The sequence below is a fragment of the Hemitrygon akajei genome, chromosome 31, assembly GCF_048418815.1.
Source record: "Hemitrygon akajei chromosome 31, sHemAka1.3, whole genome shotgun sequence".
NCBI classification, from domain to species: domain Eukaryota; kingdom Metazoa; phylum Chordata; class Chondrichthyes; order Myliobatiformes; family Dasyatidae; genus Hemitrygon; species Hemitrygon akajei.
Window position 1 is genome coordinate 22354465 of NC_133154.1, and position 26878 is coordinate 22381342.

The 26878-nt window shown below is 42.3% G+C and overlaps 1 protein-coding gene across 4 annotated transcripts in view; it reads left to right on the forward strand.

The window, feature by feature from the left end:
* The window catches only part of pold1 (polymerase (DNA directed), delta 1, catalytic subunit), a 228747-nt gene that overhangs the window by 64436 nt on the left and 137433 nt on the right, over positions 1-26878 (forward strand). For all 4 annotated transcript variants that reach the window (XM_073033971.1, XM_073033969.1, XM_073033968.1 and 1 more), the window contains exons 12-17: positions 6273-6383; positions 6947-7138; positions 14260-14348; positions 18725-18841; positions 23338-23451; positions 25715-25862. In XM_073033971.1, the coding sequence (XP_072890072.1) occupies positions 6273-6383; positions 6947-7138; positions 14260-14348; positions 18725-18841; positions 23338-23451; positions 25715-25862 (771 nt within the window). The remainder of the gene's footprint in view (positions 1-6272; positions 6384-6946; positions 7139-14259; positions 14349-18724; positions 18842-23337; positions 23452-25714; positions 25863-26878) is intronic.

Genomic DNA, 26878 nt, shown 5'->3' on the forward strand with positions numbered 1-26878 from the left:
AACTCGGCTGTATTGTTCTTTATTAACACTGTCCACCAATCTTTTTTTCCTTTCTTACCCGTCCTAGGAGCATTTAGAATCCATACTTTTTTTTGGTGTACCCGAATGCCTGCTAATGATATTACAATTTAGTCCTATGCGATTGATAGCCCCTGAAGCTTGCATCTTTGTTTCATACTTCCCTTAGATTAACAGTGTGTATAAAACCCCATCTTTCACCTCTCGCCTCCCCCTTTCACCACCCATCTTCTACATCTTCCACCTCTCACTTCCCAGCTGTTTCACTTCTCACCTGCCAGGTTGCAATCCTTCTCTTCCCTCACCTTATTCTGGCTTCTGCCTGCTTTCTTTACAGTCCTGTTGAAAGGTCCTGGTCCGAAGCAATGACTGTTTATTCCTCTCCTTAGATGCTGCCTGATCTGCTGAGTTCCTCTCACACTTTGTGTGCATATCATTTTAGACCTTGTACTCTCTCTGTCTGGTCCTGCCTTAAGTCAGTCTGTTTCCTTCTAATCTCTCCCAATCTTTGCACCTTTTTTTCCTGTGTGCTGTTATCTATGTGTGCCCAACACCTTGACAACTAAGTTAAAGATCTCTTCACACAGTACGAAAAACCTGATGAGGAAATTCCGTTTTGTTTAATGATGTCTGGCCTGATACAGCTCCCTCAAGAATAGTTTCCAATGCCTCATTAATTGCAAGCCCTCCTCTGTACACCATCTGTCTGACCATACAGTGGCATGCAAAAGTTTGGGCACCCCTGGTCAAAATTTCTGCTACTGTGAATAGCTAAGCGAGTAAAAGATGATCTGATTTCCAAAAGGCATAAAGTTAAAGATGACAGATTTCTTTAATATATAAGCAAGTTTACTTTTTTATTTCCATCTTTTACAATTTCAAAATAACAAAAAAAGAAAAGGGCCCGAAGCAAAAGTTTGGGCATCCTGCATGGTCAGTACTTAGTAACAACACCCTTTGGCAAGTATCACAGCTTGAAAACACTTTCTGTAGCCAGCTAAGAGCATTTCAATTGTTTGGGGGATTTTCGCCCATTCTTCCTTGTAAAAGGCTTCTAGTTCTGTGAGATCCTTGGGCTGTCTTGAATGCACTGCTCTTTTGAGGTCTATCCACAGATTTTCGATGATGTTTAGGTCAGAAGACTGTGAGGACCATGGCAAAACCTTTAGCTTGCACCTCTTGAGGTAGTTCATTGTGGATTTTGAGGTGTGTTTAGGATCATTATCCTGTTGTAGAAGCCATCCTCTTTTCATCTTCAACTTTTTTTACAGACGGTGTGATGTTTGCTTCCAGAATTTGCTGGTATTTAATTGAATTCATTCTTCCCTCTACCAGTGAAATGTTCCCCGTGCCACTGGCTGCAACACAAGCCCAAAGCATGATCAATCCACCCTTGTGCTTAGCAGTTGGAGAGGTGTTCTTTTAATGAAATTCCGCACCCTTTTATTTTTTCCAAATATACCTTTGCTCATTGCGGCCAAAATGTTCTATTTTATCTTCATCAGTCCACAGGACTTGTTTCCAAAATGCATCAGGCTTGTTTAGATGTTCCTTTGCAAACTTATGACGCTGAATTTTGTGGTGAGGACGCAGGAGAGGTCTTCTTCTGATGACTCTTCCATGAAAGTCATATTTGTGCAAGTGTCACTGCACAGTAGAACAGTGCACCACCACTCCACTCCAGAGTCTGCTAAATCTTTCTGAAGGTCTTTTGCAGTCAAACGGGGGTTTTGATTTGCCTTTCTAGCAATTGTACCAACAGTTCTTTTGGCTAGTTTTCTTGGTCTTCCAGACCTCAACTTGACCCCTACTGTTCCTGTTAACTGCCATTTCTTAATTACATTACGAACTGAGGAAATGGCTACCTGAAAACGCTTTGCTATCTTCTTATAAGCCTTCTCCTGCTTTGTGGGCATCAACATATTTTCATTTTCAGACTGCTAGGCAGCTGCTTAGAAGAGCCCATGACTGCTGATTGTTGGGACAAGGTTTGAGGAATCAGGGTATTTATAAAACTTTGAAATTTTCATCACCTGGCCTTTCCTAATGATGACTGTGAACACGCCATAGCCCTAACAAGCTAATTGAGGTCAGAGACCTTGGTAAAAGTTATCTGAGAGCTCAAATCTCTTGGAGTGCCCGAACTTTTGCATGGTGCTCCTTTCCTTTTTTCACTTAAGATTGTACAAAACAAAAATAATACACTAATCTTGCTTAAACTGTTGAAAAGAATGTTTCATCTTTAACTTTATGACTTTTGGAGATCAGTTCATCTTCTACTCACTCAACTATTCACAGTAATAGAATTTTGACCGGGGTGCTCAAACTTTTGCATGCCACTGTACCTATCAGAGTTAACTTCCTATTTCTACACCTATTAATGTGTTAATCTAGATATTACTGTCTTTAAGGTTCCATTTGATCTTTCCCCTTAACTTAAAATCAGGAACCCATCCCTTTTCCTACATGTGCACCCTTCATTACTACTGTCTGGGAGGAGGTATGAGATCTGGAAAGCCCACACTTAATAGTTTAGAAACAGCTTCTTCCCCTCTGCTATCAGATTTCGGAATGATCCATGAACACTACCCCATTATTCCTTGTTTCTTTGCACTATTTGTTTTCTGATTTGTGGTAATTTTAGACCATAAGGCTGTAGCAGAATGAAGACATTTGGCCGATTTGAGACTGCTCTGCCATTTGATCATGGCTGATTTATTATCCCTCTCAGTCCAGTTCTGCCATCTTCCCATAATCTTTGACGCCCTTACTAATCAAGAACTCATCAACCTCTGCTTTAAATATCACCCGTGACTGTGGTAATGAATTCCACAGATTCACTACTCTCTGGCAAAGAAATTCCTCTATATGTCTATTCTAAGGGGACGTTCTTCTGTTCTGAGGCTGTACCCTCTGGTCCTATACTCCCCCACTATAGGAAGCTTCCTGTCCACATCCACTCTAGCTAAGCCTTTTTGATGTCTTTGTACTGTACTACTGCTATAAAACAACAAATTTCACATTGTACAAGTCAATGAAAGTCTTGATGAAGGGTCACGGCCCAAAATGCTGACTGTTTATTCCTCTCCATACATGCTGCCTGTTCTTTCAGCACTGTGTGTATGTGTGTGTGTTGTTTCCACAAAATTTCCATCATCTGTCAAATAAGACCTGATTGTGATGTTGTTGGTAGCAATATGCATCATGAACTCTGGCTGTTCATGGAGTGGAGAGATATAGATCATGAACAGGCAGAGGGGACTAACTTAAGTTCGTTCGATGTCCGTAAGGAGTTGTTCATTCTCCTTGTGACTGTGTGTTTCCTCGGAGTGCTCCAGTTTCCTCCAACGTTCCAGAGACATACGGGTTAGGATTAGTAAGTGTGGATGTGCTATGTTGGTGCCAGAAGTGAGGCAACTCTTGTGGGATGTCCCCAGCACATCCTCAGATTGTGTAGCTCAACGTATTTCACTGTATATTTCAATGTACGTGTGACAAATAAATCTAATCTTTACTTATTATTTGCCTTTTTTGTTTTTTCAGTTGTCTTTTGTGCATTGTCTGTCTTGGTTTGTGTTAGCTTTTCATTGATTGTATTCTATTGCTTTGTCCTACTGTGAATGCCTGTAAGAAAATGAATCTTGGGGTAATATATGGTGACATATATGTACTTTGATAATAAATTTTCTTTGACTTGTCATATTTTAATGTCTTAAACTTCAGACTCATCCCATTCAATCTGCATGTACCCCGACCCTTAGATCTAGACCAATCATTGGTGCTACTTACAAAAATCAAACATTGATCAGATCAGGGCATGGTTCTATACAGATGATGTTTAGCATTCTTGCTTTTAAATTACAACATATTTACAATACTCAAGTTTATGTGAGCCCTTATCATTCTTTTACATTATGTTGCAAATACTTAACATTTCATCACTCCCTGTTTCTCACTGACAGCGTCAGTGAGGTTAATAACTGTGGATAACGGAGCACCAATGAGCTTATCAAAGATAAGTAAATAATACTGAGATGAGTTGTAGAGTCCTTGAAAGAGAGTCACTGTGGAATCAGTTCAGTGTTGAGGTGAGTGAAGTTATCCACGCTGGTTCAGGAGCCTGATGGTAATAACTGCTCCTGAACCTGATGGTGTGGGACCCAAGTCTCCTGATGACAGCAGCGAGAAGAGACCGTGACCTGGCTTTTGACTTTGACTTGAAATTAAGAGATCACCCTCCCTTGTGTCCTCTTCGACTTAGGTGGCTGAGGGGAAACCCAGTCCAGGTGCTTAAATATTCCAGAGTTTTCAATTTCACTGGGCAGTTTGGAGCAAAGGGGCAGAATTGTGAGGTTCGGTATACAGGAGAATCTGCAACTTGACTTGCTGAGTTCCTCCAACATTGTGTGTGTGTGTGTGTATTTCCAGCATCTGCAGAATCTCTTGTGTTCAGAGTCTGCAGGTGCTGGAAATTTGGAGCCACACACAGAAAATGCTGGAGGAACTCGGGTCAGGCAGCATCAATGGAGGGCAATAAAGAGTTGACATTTTACGTCGTCAGGACTGGAGAGAAAGGGAGAAGAAGCCAGAATAAGAAGATTGGGGGGTGGGGAGGGAGAGGGCATAAGGAGTACAAGATGACAGGTGAAATAAGGTGAAGGAGGAAGGTGGGTGGAGGTGGGGGAATGAATAAGAAGTTGGGAGGTGATAGGTGGAAAAGATAAACGGTTGAAGAAGGAGGAATCTGATAGGAGAGGACAATGGGAGAAAGGGCACCAGAGAGAGGTGATGGGCAGCTGAGGAGAAACGAAGGGGTGAGAGGAGAACCAGAATGGGAATAGAAAAAAAAGTGGTGGGGGAGTGGGGAGAAGTTAACAGAAATTAAAGAAATCGGTGTTAATGGCATCAGGTTGGAGGCTCCCCAGGCAGAACATGAGATGTTGCTCCTCCTACCTGAGAATTGCCTTGTTATGTTACTGGTAATTTGATTAGTAATTGACCATTTAGCAGTGAAAGCCAAAGGCTCTTTCCACACATTGCATGTTTGAAGTAGTTTCATGGGCTCATTATCTATCCAATGTTGCAGCCTAGTGCAGGAATTGTGCGTGTAAACCTGCAATGACACTGCAGTGTTCAATGAGAACTGCGTGGTTGAAAGAAGCTCCTTTTTGAGAGCGATGTCCATCTGCAGCTCAGGATCAGGATCCGGTTTAATATCACTGACATATGTTGTGGCATTTGTTGTTTTGTGGCAGCAGTACATTGCAATATGTTAAAATACGATAGTAGTGTAAATGGACAGCAAAATATGAGGTAAATGATAATGAGTCCTCCTGCCCCACCTCTAAGAAAACCCATTCCTATTGGTGCTATTCAAAGAACAGCCTTACTTTAGGCAGCATGTATCCCTCAATGACCACTGCCATTAGGAATGAGCCATGATGCTGTGGGATGAGCTGCCCGTGGAAGTGGTGATGTGGTTTGACTGCGTCCCATTTCAGAGAAGTTCTGTTGAACACATAGATGGAGGGCTATGGTCTGGTTCAGGGGATTCCCAAGCTTTTTTATGCTGTGGACCAACAGGGCTCAGTGTTTAACACAATCGTTCCTACAGATCAAAAACCTCCAGAATCTGGGCCTCGACACCTCCCTCTGCAACTGGATCCTCAGCTTCCTCACCAGGAAAGTGTGGATGGGAAATAACATCTCCACCTTGTTGACAATCAAATCTGAAATTTGTTGCTTCCCCACTGGAGGACGAAGTAAATTGCCTGTCCTGGGGCTAAAATCCTATTGTATGTATGTGGGTGTGAGAGAGAAATGAGACTTGTTTACTTGTTGTGATGTTTGTGTTCAGTGTTGTTCTGCCAAGCATTGTGGGCATGCTATGTTGGTGTCTGAATGTTTGGCAACAGTTGAGGGCTGCCCTTCAGCACACTAGTTGTTCATGTAAAAGACACAATTCACTATATTTCTATGTACAAGTGATGTATAAACTTGGCTCGAATCTTCTCAGAAGGCTGTGGAGGCCAAATCATTGGGTATATTTAAGGCAGAGAGCAATAGGTTCTTGATTCCTAAGGAGGTTAAGGGTTGCAGGGTGCTGAAAAAGAAATTAATTATGATTGAATGGTGGAGCAAACTTGTTGAGCCAAATGGTCTAATTTTACTCCAACATCTTGTGGTCTAAGCAAGAAGTCTTTTTCTAATTGACGGTTGCTAATTGACTTATTTGAGGTGTTATGTTACTTTAGGTGTTACTACGAGACTACAAACTGCGGTCCTACACTCTCAATGCTGTGAGTTTCCATTTCCTGCAGGAACAGAAGGAAGACGTTCAACATTCGATTATCACGGACCTGCAGGTACCAAAGGGCTAGACATGCCTGATGATGAATGAGGAACAGAGGCTGTGACACCTCACTCTGTCAATTCATGACGTAGTTCCTCAGAATGAATTTTATATCTGTTGGTGGCAAGAAATTCCCCTGAATGGTTCCTCTTAACTTAGTTTCAATTGGGTAGCGTTGTCTTTCAATGAACAGTTGTCCGACATTTGCTCAAGATGTTTCTACGCCCTTCATGAATGGTCCACTTTAAAAACAAGTTCACATAGTGGTTGATTGGGGGTGGGGAGGCTGGGAGAAGGTTGAGAGCGGGAAATCCAGGGTATGACTTGCACATTGAACGGAGGAGTGCGGTAGAACAGACGCATCCAGAAATTATGAGTCTATCATAAAATTGAGTCAAATTTGTTTTGAGCTACAGTTTAATTATTTCCTGACTTAAAATTGTGAATTTTGTAAAATTTTGTAGAAGTTTGTTTTGACCTGTGCACTGCAGGCATCAGCTGGTTTAATTTGGTTTGTTGCCTGCACCTTTCCTTTACCCCTTGTTCATCTCCCCACCCTCATTCTGTCTGCTTTAGAATGGTAACGAGCAGACACGAAGGCGGCTGGCTGTTTACTGCCTGAAGGATGCCTACCTGCCCTTACGGCTGTTGGAGAAGTTGATGTGCGTCATTAACTACATGGAGATGGCAAGAGTAACAGGAGTCCCTCTCCCTTACCTCCTCTCACGAGGGCAGCAAATCAAAGTAGTTTCTCAATTGCTCCGACAGGTAAGACTCCCAAATATGAGGAAATCTGCAGATGCTGGAAATTCAAGCAACACAAACAAAATGCTAGTGGAACCCTTCTCAGCCCGAAACGTCGGCAGCGCTTCTCCCTATAGATGCTGCCTGACCTGCTGCGTTCCACCAGCATTTTGTGTGTGTTGCAAGACTCCCAAATGATGCTTTTAAATTAAGCATTAGTTTAACTGTGATTATTAAAATAATAAGGATTCTCAATATAATGAGAATTTCTCCTGTATTAACTCCATGGTCAATTTGTATAACAGATTGGGTATGAACGATTTAACCTTGATAATTATTTTAGAGAAAGGCGCGCATACATTTTTATAACATCCAGTTTAAAACCTAAATTTGAACTGTAAAGGTGAATTAGCAATATTATTTTCTCAGGAAATTGCACTTGGAGAAAGATTTAAGACAAAGGAAGATTAACTTTATTTGTCAAATGTATATCAAAGCATTGACACAAACAATGCATTCCATTGTATGTTTCAATGGTAGACACAGTCTTGAGGATGTTCTGATGGTTTGGAAAAGTTTCCCAGTCCTCTAACTTCCCACTATTTTTTACTCTTATTTATACGCCCTCTTTTTGCTTTTATGTTGGCTTTGCCTTCCCTTGTCAACCATGGTTGTGCCATCCTGCCTTAGAATACTACTACATCTTCGGGCTGTATCTATCCTGTACCTTCCGAATTACTCCCAGAAATTCCAGCCATTGTTGTTCTGCAGTCATTCGTGTGTGTCCCCTTCCAATTAACTTTGACCAGCTCTCCTCTGATTTAACTCTGTAATACTGATATGTCTGATTTTTCTCTCAAATTTGATCATATTATGGTCACTGTCTCCTAAGAGTTCCTTTACCTTAAGCTCTCTGATCAATTCTAGATCATTGCAGAACACCCAATTCAGAATAGCTGATCCCCTAGAGGGCTCAACCACGAGCTGCTTGTAGGCATTCCACACCAATCTGATTTTCCTGATCTACTATTGTAACAGTGCCCCTTTGCCTTTCCTACCTCCTGTTGTAATTTGTAGCCCACATCTTTGCTACTGTTTGGAGGCCAGTATACAACTCCCGTTAGGGTCTTTTTTTTACCTTTGCAGATTCTTAACTCTACCCGCAAGGATTCTACACTTTCCGAAAACGTCACCTCTTTCTAAGGATACGGTTTTATTTTTTTTCCAAGTTCATTTTATTATCAAAGTAGGTATAAATCGTACAGCTTTGAGTTTCTTCTGCTTAACAGGCAGCTACTAAACAAGACACCTGAAAGAACCCAATTTAAAAAAAAAAGACCAATGTGCAGAGAGAGAGAAAAGCAAATCAAATCATGCAAACAATAAAGCAAGCATCAGGATTCAAAAGGGAATTGAGTCCATAAACCCAAAGCTAGGAGCAGCAGGAGTGGGCCCGTAGTCTCAGTCTTAGTCCATCACACAGGGGCAGATCACTGCGAAGCTCACAGTCACTGAACCCACAGCGGTTGGGGCACAACACAGCCTCAGCGCTGAGGAGTGCAGAGTAAAATGTCCTGGACCCTCGCCTCCGGTCCTGACACCTTGCCTTTTCACCTGGCCCGTTGTTTAAATTTTCCAAGTACTGGGTCACCCTCCGAACTCAAGCCCCGGCCTTGCTGCCTCGATACACTGGCTCGTACTCGACCTTTCCAAATCAGAGCGGTGCTTGGACGGATCAAACTTTGCTCCTGGTTTGCAGTGCTTCAGAGTACATGAATATCTTTGCACTATTCTGCTGTATTGCACTCATCACTGTTTTTATTATTACTGCATAATGTTTACCCTGTGAGTTTCACGCAAAGCACCCTGACTGATGGCACTGAGCTGGTCTGAATCCACACTTCTAGAATTGGCGAGCTGAAGGTCAGAGGTAGCAGAGATAGGGAGGGGCACAGCCACTGAGACTGGTGATCAAGTTCAGGTTTAATGATCATCCAAGGTAGCGAGTTCCTGTGAAACCGTTTGTAAGCTGAAATGTCGTAAAGCAAAGAAGCAATTACCATTAATTTAAATGGGAGAAAATTTTTTGAGTGTTCCCGGACCCAAAAAATAACCTACCAAATCATACCAAATAACACATAAAACCTAAAATAACTCAAAAATATAGTAAAAGCAGGAATGATATGATAAATATACAGCCTGTATAAAGTAGAAATATTGTACGTACAGTGTAGTTTCACTTATCAGAATCCGGAAGGCAGCGAGCCAAAATCGATTTGGAGAAAAAAGATCGACATTTACATACCTACGCACGTACACACATGCGCACACAACTGCCCGCACAAGGCTTCACGGTCATGGTAGTCTTTCTTGGGTAAACACACGTATAAAGCGGGTGTCTTTTTTACATAAAAGCGAAAATCCTCTTTGGTTAGCGAAAACAGGTACCAATGTAGGTCTTTTGTAACAGCGAGCTGTCGTAAAGCGAACGTTCGAGAAACGGGGGCCACCTGTACAGCCAAATGAAACACTGTTCCACTGGAGGCAAGCTGCAATACACTTCCAACGGTCACATACATCACTTGGTTATTATAACACATAACTATGATAGTAGAAAAACATAGTTACAAAAAATATAGCCCAGGTCCCTGAGTGTCACGGCCTGTAGACTGATGGTGCATGGAAGCTGTCCTGGAGCCACGTTTCTGCAAGAACCATCCGCAGCGGTTTTCATTTCGTGCGAGTTCAGCTCCAAACAAACGCTGACCGGCTTGGCTTCCACCATGTGAACACTGGAGGGCAGCACTGACGGGAGGGGCCAGGCCTCAACCCAGGACGGAATGCAGTGGCACACAGCCAGCTCCAGGGGCTCCTACCCCAGCGGCCGCAACAGGCAAGCCCGAGGCTTGAGGGCCTTGTCCGCGCAACAGTGGGGGCATTGCAGCTCCCCCACCGCCAGTCTTGCCATTGAACAAGCAAATCTGACTCGCTGTATTCTGCATTCCCAGTGTCCCAACAGGGGCTTGCAATCACAATAAAAATGTCCAAGACAATGACCTACACCATTTGTTACTGACCAGGAGCTTGGGAAGGGCAGCAAGTAGAGTGCAGCCAAATAAACAACGCAGTGCAAATTAGGATAAGGTCCACAGATCATTTCAAGAACTCAGCGTTGCAATCAGAGACAGAAAACCATTCAAACTATGGCATCGTGGTAGTTTAACAGTTAGCAGTAACACTTTACAGCACCAGCAACCCAGGTTCAATTCCCCACAGTCCTGTAAAGAGGTTGCATGTTCTCCCCGTGACCACGTAGGTTTCCACCTTTGGAATGTAGGAGGTTTCCTTCCGTAGAATCCGTGCCCCCAATTTACCCCTGTTCGCCTAGGGTGAACCGCTGTCGCCACGCCATAGTGTGATACTTCGGTGTAAATACGGTGTAATGCCCCTCCAGTACACGCTCGCAACACAAATATCAGACAACACACCAAAGGTGAGTAAGTAATTACAACTTTATAGTTATTTCTTAGTGATGGGTTAGTAGAAACAGATAACCTAAAGGCGCCAAATCAGTAAGTTGATCAGTTTGTGCACATAATATTTTAATATGTTGGAGCTCACGCCTCCGGTTCCATCCAGAACAACTTTCCGAGCCTTCGGCCACTGTCCGAACCGCCAAATAATTCCAGTATCCGCCACCCTGGAACCACTGTCTACTCCTCACACGTTCGCCCTCCTCGCTCACCTCCCGAAAAAGACCGCAAGTTCCTTCTCAGCTCACAGATACAAGATAGCATAACAATTCTCCATTGGTTAGTTCCCCCCTTATCTTCAGTTATGACCCAAACATTCCCATTACAGCATTAAGTAACATTACAGAGAAGTCATTTCATTATAACAATACAGAGAAGCCATTTTGTTAGCCTGAACAGTTAACACCACAGTTACTTGTACTGAGACCCTTACTCTTCTATATTCAAATTTGTTAACTCTGAGGGTTACAGTTAGTAAATTGTGAGCATGCTAGGTTGACGCCAGAGGCATGGCGACACTGGCATAGTTCTGGAGGACTAGAATGTTGCAGATGGCACTCTACTCTTCAGGAAGGGAGGTAGGTGCAAGAAAGGAAATTATAGGCCAATTTGTCTAACCTTGGTGATTGGGAAGATGTTGGAGTTGATTGTTAAAGATGTGGTTTCAGGGTACTTGGAGGCATATGATAAAACAGGCCAAACTCAACATGATTCACTCAAGGGAAAATCTTGCCTGAAAAAAATCTATTGAAATTCTTTGAAGAAATAATTAGCAGGATAGAAAAAGGATTGGTTGATGTTGTGTACTTGGACTTTCAGAGGGCCTTTGATAAGGGGCTACACATGTGGCTGCTTAATAAAGAACCCATGGTATTATGGGAAAGATACTAGCATGGATAGAGCATTGGCTAATTGGCAGGAGGCAAGGAGTAGGAATAAAGGGAGCCTTTTCTGATTGGCTGCCGGTGACTATTTATGTTCCACAGGGATCTGTGTTGGGACCACTTCTTTTCATGATATATGTTAATAATTTGAATGACGGAATTGTTGGCTTTGTGGCCAAGTTTTCAGAAGAATCAAGGGTAGGTTGATGAGCAGGTGTTTTTGAGGAAGCAGGGAGGCTGCAGAAACACTTAGACAGATTAGGAGTTAAACGGCAAAGAAGTGGCAGATGGAATACACTGTTGGGAAGTGTATGCTCATGCACTTTTGTAGAAATAGAAACATAGACTATTTTGTGAATGGGAAGAAAATTTAAAAATCTGGTATGCAAAGGGAGTTGGGATTCCTTGTACAGGGTTCCCTAAAGGTTAATTTGCAAGTTGAGTCTTTAGTGAGGAAGGCAAGTGCATTCATTTTGAGATGACTAAAATATAAAAGCAAGGATGTAAATGTTGTGGCTTTATAAGGCCTTGCAGTATTGTGAGCAGGTTTTAGCCCCTGATAAAAACACAAGATATTGGAGCAGAATTGGGCTACTCGGCCCATCGAGTCAGCTCTGCCATTTCATCATGGCTGATCCAGTTTTCCTCTCAGCCCCAATCTCCTGCCTTCTCCCCAGATCCCTTCATGCCCCGACCAATCAAGAATCTATCAACCTCTGCCTTAAATATATTTAAAGACTTTGGCCTCTACAACTGCCTGTGGCAAAGAATTCCACATATTCACCACTCTCTTATCAAGGCCTTTCACCATTTGATAGGTTTCAATGAGCTCACTCCTCGTTCTTCCGAATTCTAGTGAATACAGGCTGAGAACCATCAAACGCTTTTCATATGACAAGCCGTACAATCTTGGAATGATTTTGATGAACCTCCTTTGAATCCTCTCCAGTTTCAGTACATCCTTTCTAAGATAAGGGGTCCAAAACTTATAACAATGCTCCAACTGAGGCTTCACCGGTGCTTTATAAAGCCTCAACATCACATCCTTGCTTCTATCTAAGAAAGGATGTGTTGACATTGGAGAGGGTTCAGAGGAGGTTCATGAAAATGATTCTGGAAATGAAAGGATTACCATATGAGGACCAATTGAGGCTCCAGGCCCGTACTCATTGGAATGAGGAAGATCTCATTGAAAGCTATTGAATGTTGAAAGACCTAAATAGAGTGGATGTGGAGAGGATGTTTACTATGGTGGGGGAGTCTAGGGTCAGAGGGCACTGCCTCAGAACTGAGAGGTGTCTGTTTAGAATGGAGATGAGAACGAATTTCTTTAGCCAGAGAGTGGTGAATCTGTGGAATTCATTGCCATAGGCAGCTGTGGAGGCCAAGTCATTGGGTATACTTAAGGCAGAGGTTGATTGATTCTTGTTTAGTCAGGGCATGAAGAGTTATGGGGAAAAGGCAGGAGATTGGAGCCGAGAGGGAAATATATCAGTCACGTTGAAAAGGTGAAGCAGATTCAATGGGCCAAATGGCTTAATTCTGCTGCTATATCTTATGGTTTTATAAGAGGCCCAAAACTGCTCACAATACTGCAAGGCCTCACCAATATCTTATAAGGTCTTATGGTCTTAATAGAAAGTGTTGAAGTGACTACACCAGCATTTGAAATGGCAATAGAATTAAGAGTCCACAAACATGGCAGCACCACAGATGTTAAAAAGTTTTGATGGTTCTGGGAAGAAACTTTTTTTAAAGTTTGGTCATCTGGGCTTCAAGCTTCTTTTCTCAGAAGTGTATGATCCTGTTGTGCTTGTGATTCAAGGGTTCTTCAGAAGTCAAGAATGAGGCATAAAACTTGTTGCTTACAGTTGTTTTATTAAATATTACAAGAATGAAGAATGAATAGAAAAGCTGAGAAAACAAAGAAAAGGAAAACACAGTCACGGTCGTCTCACTCTCAGACTAGAGATAACTAAAATCCCAGTGATAACATTTAACCTATAAAATAACCAGGTTCAAGTTGTGACCCCTGCTACTGAAAACTAAGAAGTTTCTCTGAAAATGTAGAAGCAACTGTATCTTAATTACTGAAAAATTCACTGAACTATTACATATATTGATGATTATATAAAAATGCAAGCAAGCATAGGAAGGTTAATTTGTGAGAAACTGAACAACTCTACACCCTAATCCAACAGAAGATAGAAAAGAGAATGGCGAGGGTGGCAGGCATCCTTGACGATACCCTTAGTCTTCCTGAGGCACCACAGCATGTTCGTCATTTCATATTGAATTTCTGCACCATTACCAGCCATGTACTGTTGCTGAGGCCTTAATCTCTGGAGCTTTTTTCCCTCTTTATTTCCTACATTCTATCTCTTGTTCTAAAAAGCCTACACCTTTGAACAAACCTTTTGTTATCTTCCCTGGTGTTTCTTTAGCGATGCTGTCAGTTTATTTAGTAACACTTGTTAACCTTCTGGTAATGTTTTACTTGGTAAAGTATGTACATGACATTTGTAAGAAAGATGATGAACTTTGGGCTCTTTATACAGGATGCTCTACTGTATAGTGCAAAGGCAATGTATTCTCCGAAGCTCTACTCTTATTGTTATTTTGTTATATCAAATAAAACAGCAATTGTTGTTTTAAAAATATAATTTGCATGGTAGTTCTGGAGTTGGTGACATAGACTGAGATGTGCATTAATCATCTGTGTTGCTAGGCGATGAAGCATGACCTGGTGATGCCTGTGGTGAAAACAGAAGGTGGAGAGGACTACACCGGAGCTACTGTGATTGAACCAGTTAAAGGGTAGGGCTGACTGACTTTACACTCCCTCTACTCTGACTCCGAGCTGTAAACGGGACATGTTGAAGTTAAAAGACATTATGCAGCTGTGTACTTGTACACAAAATTACGATGCTATTCCCCCTTCAGCCTTTGCACTCACAATCTTCAGCCTCTGTGATCTGTGCTTGGCCTCATTGCCACTCCTTGGTCTAACTTTATTGCCACTGTCTTCATTAAGAAATTGGAAACTTATTTTAATGATTATTTACAGTTTGTTTACACAAAGTGCTCACTCATTTGCTCTTTAATCATTTGACTGTGGTGACAGAATGTTTTTATTTCCCTCAGGGCTGAGAATTCCGAGTAAAACGTGACTAGGCAAATATGTTTTCTGTGTAAACACCGCCTAGTAAATTTTATTGCTCCATTCATTCGACATAAAGAGAGAAAAATGTTATGTTAAGTAGACATTCAATTTCACAGCTTCCTAGTCACTAATTAATATTGATGGATGATCTTTGCTTTTAAATTTTATTCTTGGAACAGGCTTTGGAGACTTCAATTCCGATCTGAAACAGCAGATGGAAATGATGGTCAGGATAATTGACTCCCCCCCACCCCCCATTCAGTTAATGTACCCTGCTGTATCAGGATTAGGTTTATTCTCATTGACAACACGTTGTGATTTTCTTTTGTGCCCAGCAGTACAGTGTGATACATAATTTTTTAAAAAACTTTACTATACTGCAATAAATCAGAATCAGGTTTATTATCACCGGCATGTGTCATGAAATTTGTTAACTTAGCAGCAGCCGTTCAATGCAATACATGATAATATAGAAAGAAAGAAAAATAAATAAGTAAATCACTTACAGTGAGTATATATCTATATTAAATCGATTTAAAAAAAAAAACATTGCAAAAACAGAAGGTACATATTTTTTTTAAAGTGAAGTAATGGTCATGGGTTCAGTGTCCATTTAGGAATCATATGGTAGAGGGGAAGAAGCTGTTCCTGAATCGTTGAGTGTATGCCTTTAGGCTTCTGTACCTCCTTCCTGACGGTAACAATGAGAAGAGGGCATGGCCTGGATGATGGGGGTTCTTAACAGTGGACATCGCCTTTCTGAGAGCTCACTCCTTGAAGTTAACAAATTTCACGACCTGTGCCGGTGATGTGAAACCCGTTTCTGGTTCTGATATTGACGATGAATAGGGAGATGGGATTAGTTTGTATTGGCATTTTGGTCGACACGGGCATAATGGACTGAAGGGTTTTCTCCTGTGCGGTATGGTTCAGTGTTCAGAATGTCTTGCTGCCATTTAGTGTTGCCTAGAACTTCAGTACCACAGATGCACCTTTGTTAATTCCTTGGCTGTTTGTGTAAGTCATTGTTTGCTAAACTCAGAGCTATCCCTTTACCACAACTGTTAAACTCACTTGGTGCTTGTCAGAAATACACAAGGAGTCATGAAAATTCGGTGCTTGCAACACAGTCAAAGTAAGGCAAGTGCTCACATAATGTTGGGTATTGTGTTAAGGGTGCTGAAATTTAAAACAGAATGTTCAGCATCATTTGCATGGAGCCATGTCCTGATTTTTATCTGTGATACTGTGTTCGGTCTTTGCTGTCACATTTTGGATTGCTCTGGAAGTGAGGGGTGGGATGTTGTCGTCGTCATCATGTGCTGTGTCATATGATGTAGGCGATCATAGTGATCATGATAGTTCTTGGCAGATTTTTTTTAACAGAAGTGGTTTGCCATTGCTGCCTTCTGGGCAGTGTCTTTACAAGATGGGTGATGCCAGTCATTATCAATACTCTTCAGAGATTGTCTGCCTGGCGTCAGTGGTTGCATAACCAGGACTTGTGATCTGCACCGGCTGCTTATACGACCATCCACCACCTGCTCCTATGGCTTCACATGACCTGATCAGGGGGCTAAGCAGGTGCTATACCTTGTCCAAGAGTGACCTGCAGGCTAGTGGAGGGAAGGAGCATCTGACACCTCCTTCAGTAGAGACATACCTCCACCTCGCCATTCGGGTGGGGATATATACAGATTGAATGGAATGAGTTGGAGAATGAATCTCCAAAAACGGAATTATAGACCAGTTAGCCTGACATCAGTGGTGGGGAAGATGCTGGAGTCAATTATAAAAGATGAAATAGCGACACATTTAGATAGCAGTAACAGGATCGGTCCAAGTCAGCATGGATTTACGAAGGGGAAATCATGCTTGACTGACCTTCTGGAATTTTTTGAGGGTGTAACTATGAAAATGGATAAGGGAGAGCCAGTGGATGTAGTGTACCTGGACTTTCAGAAAGCCTTGGTCCCACATAGGAGATTAGTGGGCAAAATTAGAGCACCTGGTATTGGGCGTAGGGTACTGACAAGGACAGAAAATTGGTTGGCAGACAGGAAACAGAGTAGGGATTAACGGGTCCTTTTCAGAATGGCAGGCAGTGACTAGTGGGGTATTGCAAGGCTTGGTGCTGGGACTGCAGTATTTACAATATAAATTAATGATTTAGATGAAGGGATTAAAAGTAACATTAGCAAATTTGCAGATGACACAAAGCTGGGTGGCAGTGTGAGATATGAGAGGATGTTAGGAGAATGCAGGGTGACTTGGACAGGTTGGGTGAATGGGCAGATGCATGGCAGATGCAGTTTAATGTGGATAATTGTGAGATTATCCACTTTGGTGGCAAGAACAGGAAGGCAGATTACTATCTGAATGGTGTCAAGTTAGGAAAAGGGCAAGTACAACAAGATCTAGGTGTCCTTGTTCATCAGTCACTGAAAGTAAGTATGCAGGTACAGCAGGCAGTGAAGAAAGCGAATGGTATGTTGGCCTTCATAACAAGGGGAGTTGAGTATAGGAGCAAAGAGGTCCTTCTGCAGTTGTACAGGGCCCTGGTGAGACCACACCTGGAGTATTGTGTTCAGTTTTGATCTCCAAATTTGAGGTAGGACATTCTTGCTATTGAGGGAGTGCAGCGGAGATTCACAAGGTTGATTCCCGGGATGGCAGGACTGTCATATGTTGAAAGATTGGAGTGACTGGGCTTGTATAAACTGGAATTTAGAAGGATGAGAGGGGATCTGATTGGAACATATAAGATTATTAAGGGATTAGACACGCTAGAGGCAGGAAACATGTTCCTAATGTTGGGGGAGTCCAGAGCCAGAGGCCACAGTTTAAGAATAAGGGGTAGGCTATTTAGAAGGGAGTTGAGGAAAAACTTTTTCAGCCCGAGAGTTGTGGATCTATGGAATGCTCTGCCTCAGAAGGCAGTGGAGGCCAATTCTCTGGATGCTTTCAAGAAAGAGTTAGATAGAGCTCTTAAAGATAGCGGAGTCAAGGGATATGGAGAGAAGGCGGGAACGGGGTACTGATTGTGGATGATCAGCCATGATCACATTGAATGGCGGTGCTGGCTCGAAGGACCAAATGGCCTACTCATGCACCTATTGTCTATTGTTTCTTTTCTGTGTAGCCTTATGTATAGAGGTCATAAGTTGGTTTATTATTGTCTCTGATACCAAGGGACAGTAAAATTTTGTTTTGCATGCCATCCATACTGATCATTCCATGACAGCGGTATGGTGTAGTACGTGGAAAAACAGGAACAGAATACGGAATAACGTGTTACAGTTACAGAGAAAGTGCAGTGATGAGGTAATCGATTGTAACAGTGAGGCACATTGTGCGGTTAATAGTCCATCTTATTGAACTAGGGGACTGTACAGTAGTCTTATGAACAGACCCCTAGTTCAATAAGATGGACTGTTAACCTCACCATCTGCAGTATAAATGCTGTCCTTGAGTCTGGTGGCATGTGCTTTTCTACCTTCTGCCCCGTGGGAGGGAGGTGAAGAGGAATAGTGGGTTAAATGGGATTTTTCATTACGTTGGCCGCTTTGCTCTGGGTGTGTGAAGTATAGACAGAATTCATTGGCGGAGGGGTTGATTTTCATGATGTCCTGGTCTATGTAACTCTGCAGTTTCTTGAGATCTTGGGCAGAGCGGATGTCATACCAAGCCGTGGTGATCCAGGTAGGTTGCTTTCTGTGGTGCATCAATAAAATACTGGTGAGGGTCAAAGGGGGCATGCCAAATTTTTTAGCTGTTGAGGAAGTCAAGGCACCGTTGAGCTTTCTTGACCATGGCATCTGTGTGAATGGACCAGGACTAGATATTAGTGATGTTTACTCCTGGAAACTTGAAACTCTCAACCCTCTTGACCTCCGAACCGTTGATGTGAATAGGAATGGAATGCAGAACAACATTTTTCTCCCCTGAAGTCTTTAATTTGATGTTTTTATTAAAGTATTGAAATTTAAAACTAGATTAAGTTTTGTTTAATTTTGCTTTTCTCCTACAGTTATTATGATGTTCCCATAGCTACGCTGGATTTTTCCTCCCTGTACCCATCCATAATGATGGCACATAACCTATGTTACACCACTCTACTGAAGCCCGGTGCTGTGGAGAAATACAAGTGAGTATGGAAGAAATATAATAAATATTACATAATGTAAAAATAACATTAGATATGAAACGCAAGCTGTACCAAAGACGGCAATTTGCAGGTGATGATTGGGTTGATTTGTAGACTTGGCTTGGCCAGAGATAACTCTCTGATGAGCTGTTCACCTGTCCCCGTTATGGGTGTTTCTTCCCTGTCACATCTGAGAGTGCTGACTCCAGAGCCCCACTCAAACACCCATTCTTCATTCTCCTAATCGATTGTTGGTGCCTTGACTGACAAGCCTGGTCAGGGCTCATCAACTTTACTTGCCATGTACAAGGTTTAAGTTTACTTGTTATATATACATTGAAATGTGAAGTGTGTTGTTTGTGTTAACAAGTGATTTTGATTGAGGAGCGAGATGTTGTCGTACAGGAGGATGTGCTGGTGGGGTGGACCACGGATGTCACTGCACTTTCTGGGTGCCAACTTAGCGTGCCCGCAATGCTCAGCAGAATAACTCAGAACATCACAGGCAAAAAAAACGAATCCTTTTCGTCCCTCCCACCCACACACGTACACAGTCATTTAACCCCAGGACAAGCCATCTTCTTCAGTCTCCATCCTCCAGCAGACTCTAACTCTGGCCTCCAGACATTAGGTTTCATCTTCCCCAGAGGTTTACAGATTCTTCTCTGGCCAGCTGGACTTGACTTCCAGACTTCCGAAGCACGTTTCCATAATCACCAGTACTGGGTAACTACTCATTTAGCAGCTATAAATACCTGCGAAAGATCAAACAGTACTCTTCCACCATTGTTGTCTTCTCTGTCACCTGTCTGAGGTTGAAATGAGGAAAACCAGAATTTGCATGTACTAGGAATTTGCTGTGGTTTGTTGGTCAGAACGTGATATACAACATATAAAAACAATATTCAACAATGATAAAGAATTACACAAAAAATAAAGTTAGAAATACAGATATGCAATAACATGTGCATAAATACAAACGTGTTTACAATGTAAAAGTGGTTGCAAGTGTGCTGTGATGCTCACAAACCAAAATAAGCCATCAATCAACAACCTGGTGGTTTATCTTTACTCTCCTTAATCCAAAATTACTTCATTTAGTTAATGAGACCCTTCACCTTTCTTGAAATCAGCTAATTTGACAAGGAAAAGATCTAAAGAGATTTTTTTTAGCTTTTTTTCCAGCTGCAAGTCAAGTTCAAGTTTATTCTCATCTGACTGTACCTGCATAGAACCAAACAAAACAATGTTCCTCTGGACCACTGTGCAGCCACAAGATATATATCACATAGAGCAAAATATTACCACAATAAAATATAATTAATAATAAAGTTAATATATAATTCAAAGTGTATGTAGTGCACAGCACAGGTGAACAGTTCGCTGTCCTGGTGATGAGACCTTGGTAGTGGCGGGGTATTCATTAGTCTCAGCCTGAGGGACAAGTGATTTTAATTGCAGAGCGCGATGTTGTCGTACAGGAGGATGTGCTGTGCAGTCCTAGTCGTGGTGCTCCTGTGCCACCGGATGGTAGTGGGTCAAAGAGATTGTGCGATGGATGGTAGGGATCCTCAACAATCCTTTGGGCCCTTTGTATACAATGCTCCTGGTGAATGTTGCAAATAGAGAGGAGGAAGACCCCTGAGATTCCCTCAGTGTTTTTACTATCCTCTGTAGGGCTTTTGCAGTCCGTTGCCTGACGGTTTCCATATCACACAGTGATGCAGCCAGACAGGACTCTCTTGATGGTGCTCATGTAGAAAGCTGTTAGACTGGGGGCAGGGAGCCTTGTACACGTTAATCTCCTCAAAGTATAGAGACTGCTGTGCCTTCTTAACTAATGAGGAGATGTTGTGATCCAGGTTTGATCGTCCATAATATGCACAGCAAGAGAATTTTTGCTCTTTATTCTCTCCAGGGCAGAGCCATTGATGTGCAATGGAGAGTGGTTGACCTGTGTCTTCCTGAAGACCACAATCATCTCTTTTGTCTTGTGCACGTTGAGATTCAGGTTGTTGTTTGACAAGCCTCTCTACCTCCTCCCTGTCGACTCATCGTTGTTGCTGTTGAGGCAACTATCATCAGCGAACTTGATGTGGTTGGAGCTGAATCTGGTAGAGCAGTCGTGAGGCAGCAGCGTGCACAGCAGCAGGCTGACTACGCAGCCCTGAGGGTGGGGGTGGGAAGGGGGCACCAGTGATCAGAGTGATGGAGCTTGAGATGCTGCTGCCAAATCGGACTGAATGGCGTCTTTCTGTCAAGACGTCCAAGATCCAGCTACAGAGAGGGTGTTGAGTCCCTACGAGGCAAGCTTAACCACCAGCCTCAGAGGGATGATTGTGTTAAGTTGATGAACATCCTGGTGTATCAGACATCGTTTTCTAGGTGAGACAGGGCAGAATGTTTCTCAGCTATGATGACATTGGTGGACCGGTTGGAGTAGCAGGAGATCTGGAAAGGGTATAATGTGGATGGAGGGTGGGAATTTATACGATCTATTGTCAGCCAGTCAAAATACTACGGTGCCTAGTAGAAGTATTCAGCCCCCAACCCTTTGTTCAAATGAATCAGTATTATAACCAGGGATTTTGATTAATATGACTGGAGAATTTTTATTTGAGAATCACATGCTCTTAACAATATTTTAAAAAAAAGAAACCAGGAAAAATTGAAAAAGCATGGAAAACTAAATATTCAAAAACTGAAATATTATCATTTCACACGTAGTCATCCCCCTTTGCTCAGTACTTAGTTGAATCACCTCACGCAGCTATTACAGCCAGTTGTCTTTTTAGTTTAGTCTCTATTAGCTTTGTTTAATGTAATGGAGAAAATTTGCCCATTCCTTATTGCAAAATTGTTCAAGCTATGACTGGTTCACTGGGGAGTGGCAGTAGACAGCAATCTTGAGGCCATGCCAGAGATGTTTGACTGGGTTAAGGGCGGGACTCTGACGGGGCCACTCAAGGACATCAATTTTCTTCATTTGAAGCCGCTCTTTGGTTGTTCTGGCCGTGTGCTTTGGGTCCTTGTCCTACTGATAGATGAACTTCCCAGTTTGTTTTCTGGCAGAGGCTAGCAGGTTTTAATCCAAGATCTCTCTGTATTTAGCAGCATTCATCTTCCCATTAATCTTGACCAGATTTCCAGACCCTGCTGCTGAAAAGCATCAAGCATGATGCCACCTCCACCATACTTTACTGTAGGGATGGTGTTACCTGGCAGACACACAGTGTTAGATTTTATGCCACACATCCCACCGAGTGTTGAGGTCAAAAGGTTCTAGTTTAGTCTCATCCAACCACAAAACCTTCTTCCACATCTTTACAGTATCTCCTAAGTGATGAGTTTCAAAGTCTTTACAGGTAAGGATATGCTCTTCTTTAAGGCAGGGCTTCTTCCTTGCAACTCCCCCATAAATTCCCTTTTTTGTGCAAGGTCTTGGAGATTGTGGAGCCACAAACTTCATCTTCATTTGCAGCCATTGACTTCTGCAGCTCACTCAGAGTGACTGTTGCTGTTGCATATCGTACAAGAGTCATTCTTCCATGGTGACTTAAGTTCAGAGGAGGCGCCCTGTTCTAGGCAGTGTAGCTGTGGTTTCATGTTTCCTACTTTTTCATGATGGATTGCACTGAACTGTGAGGTATGTTCAGTGTCTTTAAGATGGTCTTATACCCGTCTCCAGATTTGTGCCTCTATTATAATTTCCCTGACTTGCCTTGAATGCTCTTTTATCTTCATAGTGGTTTGACCTGTTGAAAATCTACCGTACTGTTGGACCTTACCAGGGGGGTGGGGATGGTGGTATTTATTCAGGTAATACCCCAATTTTCTACATCAATAAATTTGGGTGAGTTGATAAGGTAATATACACCTGAGGAAAGTTAACATAGTACGTACAAAGGGGCTGAATGCTTTTTCAAACTCAATTTAATTTTTAACTTCTAGTAAATTGTTCACAGATTTTGGATTTAAAACAACGCACAAAGTTTGCAGATAGGCTCAAAAAACCCTACTTCAGTATATTTTAAATTTAGAAAATGTGACAGTAAAATGTAAAAATAGTTGTGGGGGTTGAATACTTTTCCAAAGCATCGTATATGATTATCGAGGTCAGCACAACTGGGCAGTTATTGTTTATGCTGGTTATTGTTACTCTGTTGGGGCACTGATATTGGTTGCCTTGAAGCTTGTAGGGACAGTGGATTATTGCTAAGAGATGTTAAAGGTGTCCATTAAGGCTTCTGTTAGCTGGGCCGCACAATTCCTCAGCACCCGACCAGGTATGTGTCCGGCCCTGCAGTTTTTGTACGGAACACCCTCAGCCATTGGGGAGCTATATAGTAAATTTATTTAGCTAAATCCCCCAATCCCAAACACTGAGGCATTCAATCATATATGTAAGGGTTTGAAGCTTGCTTTTCTTTAATGGAACTTTATTTGAACGTGTTGTGGTTTTACTTTCTCCTCTTTCATTTTTCTCTCCTTCAAAGTTTTTCTTCGGACCAGTTCATTAAGACTCCGACAGGGGATCAGTTTGTCAAGGCATCAGTGAGAAAAGGTCTGCTTCCAGAAATACTGGAAAACCTTCTGTCTGCAAGGAAAAAGTGAGTACAACAGAGGAAAAAATGCCTAACTAGTGGACATATTGAAACCATGAGTAAAGAAAATGGAATCAAGTCTGCCCATGGTTAACATGACAGTCCTCCAGTTTCATCAAGAACATGAGATCTAGGAGCAGAATTAGGCTTTTTGGCCCATTCTGTCTGCTCTGCCATTCGATCATGGATGATTTATTTTCCCTTTGAACCTGATTCTCCTGGCTTCTCTCTGTAACCTTTCACCACCCCCCCCCCCCCCCCCCCCAAACCAGTCAATAACCTATCAAACTCTGCTTTAAATATACCCAATACACGCAAAATACTGGTGGAACGCAGCAGCCCAGGCAGCATCTATAGGAAGAAGTGTGGTCGATGTTTTGGGCCTCGGCTGTGGTCCACCAGCATTTTGTGTGTGTTGCTTGAATTTCCAGCTTCTGCAGATTTCCTCGTGTTTGCGTTTTTAAATATACCCAATGACTTGGCCTCCACAGTCATCTGTGGCAACGGATTCCACAGGTTCACCAACCAGTGGCTAAAGAAATTTTTCCTCATCTCTATTCTGAAGGGACGTTCTTCTACCCTGAGACTGTGCCCCTGGTGCTCGACTCTCTCATTATAGGAATCATCCTCTCCACATCCACTCTCCTCTTGGCCCTTCAATATTCTGTAGGTTTCTTCATTCTTCTAAACTCCAGTCTAATAAAATAAACCGGTTTCAAAACCAGTTAACCTAGTAGTCTTCACTATGTTCGTGTTGTCTACTGTAGATTATAAAAATCCCAACTCTGTGTATTCTGTAGGAGTAATAAATTAACACGAACTCCCTTGGATTTTCACTTTTTTTTGGAGCAAGTGGGGAGTGGAGTAAATACATGACTAAAGTAATAATATTTCTGAAATGTAGCAGATTCCTTGCACATTAAATCAGTGGTTATGCTATTAGAAGTAGTTTCTCTTTATTTGTTCAAGCTCTTAAACTGTTCTACCAAATCTTCCCTCGCTTCTATGTTGCCAGGTGTACAGCACAGCTTACTTGTCACTCCATAACGTTATCCTTTATCCGTGAAAAAATCCGTGCTTATTTCTTCCCTTTTCCAAGGGCATTGCTTGGCAATTAATGTCCTGTGTATTTGGGATGGGTAATCTTTTTCTTTAAACAGCTTAGACACTTGGGGGGAGAAACTGGGCCTAAACCTGTGTATTACACAAAATATTATCACTTTTTGATGGTGTACTTCTGATTTGATCCTTACTTATTGAGACCAGGGCCTATTGAGATAATTTCTGTTAAGGGATTGATGCCTGTCTTGAGTCATGTCCAAATATAACTCGGTTTGTCATGGTGGTAGAATGAAAAGGAAGCGAAACAAGCAGTGATCACACACAAAATGCTGGAGGAACCCAGCAAGTCGGGCAGCATCCATGGAAATGAATAAACAGTTGACACTTTGGGCTGGTGAGGTTCTTGTTGTGAAGGAAATGATTCCCCCCCGCCCCCGGTCTCCATTTCTTTTCCTCAAATTGTTCTGTGGAACAGATCTTCCTTATTTTAGAATAATGAGCCTGTACCATTTCCTGACCCTTCGCCCAGGGTCAAAATGCCTAATTCTGAAGGGCATGCGTTTAAGGTGAGGGGAAGCAAGTTCAAAGGAGATATGCAGGGCCAGCTTTTTTTTTACACGGAGAGCGGTGGGTGCCTGGAGTGGGGTGATATGTAGATACAATAGATCTAAGAGAGAAATGTGAACATGCAGAGAATGGAGGGATGCGAGCATCGTGTAGGCAGAAGGGGTTAGTCGGGCACTTAATTAGTCCTGTTCCTGTTTGTACTGTTCTTTGTGCCTCCCAGTTTATCTTTTGATTTTTCATTACACTTGGTTGGCTCTTTGGGTGAGGTTAGCAATTAACTGGCAGCTCGGTGCCCAATTTATTAGGAATCCCCTGTACACCTCATCAATGCAACTATACATTCAGGAGGCACCCAATAAAGTGGCCACTGAGTGTATAATTAAGTTGTGGAAACTCACAAGTCTCTAAACATATTCCGTATCAGAACATAGTGTATGTTCTAATACTGAATGTTTTGGAGACTTGTGGGTGCACTTTACAAGACTTTCATAATAAGTAACATTTTCAGTTTGTTGATCTGGGACAAGGTTCAAACAAACCATTATTAGCTAGAAGGACATATAGTATTCTTTTAGTGACAACCATCCTGAGGAAAGTTTTGTGTTTCAACCGATCGTTTCACCTTCTTCTCATTCCCAAGGGCAAAGGCGGAACTAAAGAAAGAGACAGACCCATTCAAACAGAAAGTGCTTGATGGTCGGCAGCTAGCACTGAAAGTGAGTGCAAATTCAGTGTATGGTTTCACTGGAGCTCAAGTTGGCAAGCTACCTTGCCTGGAAATCTCTCAGGTGAGTCACAGCATTCCCGTCTTCCTCCTCAAGCCTGTCTCCATGATATCACAAAATAAAACTTGTGGGCAAATAGCTTTAACTTCTATGCCAGGCTCAGTGTTATTTCTGCAAGCTATTTGATTCACTCAGTTGTCAAATTTTAGCTGAACATTTGCATGTTAATTCAGATGTAAGAATTCATAGGGTTGGGGGGACCCTTTATTCAACTTGAACATTTGTAACACAGTTATAGAGCAGGATCGGTAAGTCAGGAAGGATCTGCCCAAGCAAGTTTGTGGGTGAATTTACTTAGTTTTGACAAGTTATCGTAAACACGGGAAGACTGAGTCAAAGACTGACATTAATTTGCACTTCCAGGTTCAAGATTGTTTGTTGTCATTCTTCAGTATACGAGTTAAAGGAGAAAGAAATGATTGTTGCTTTGAGTCTTGAGAATAAGGGGTAGGTCATTTAGGACAGAGTTAAGGAAAAACTTCTCCCAGAGAGTTGTGGGGGTCTGGAATGCACTGCCTCGGAAGGCAGTGGAGGCCAATTCTCTGGATGCTTTCAAGAAGGAGCTAGATAGGTATCTTATGGATAGGGGAATCAAGGGATATGGGGACAAGGCAGGAACCGGGTATTGATAGTAGATGATCAATTTAGAGAAGAGCAATTTGAGAAGGATAAGGGCAGCTCGGAGGTGTCAGTGTTGCAGTTGAACAGGGGAAACTATGGAGCCATGAGGGAGGAGCTGGCCAAAGTTGACTGGACAGATAGCCTAGCATAAAAGATAGTGGAACAGCAATGGCAGGTATTCTTGGGAATAATGCACAAGGTGCAAAATCAGTTCATCCCCCAGAGAAGGAAGGATTCAAAGGGGGGAAAGGGGCCACAGTGGTTGACAAAGGAAGTCAGAGATAGCATAGCATTAAAAAAAAAAGGAAGTATGACAGAGCTAAGGTGAGTGGGAGGACAGATGATTGGGAAGTTTTTAAGGAACAACAGAACTTAACTAAAAAGGCAATACGGGGAGG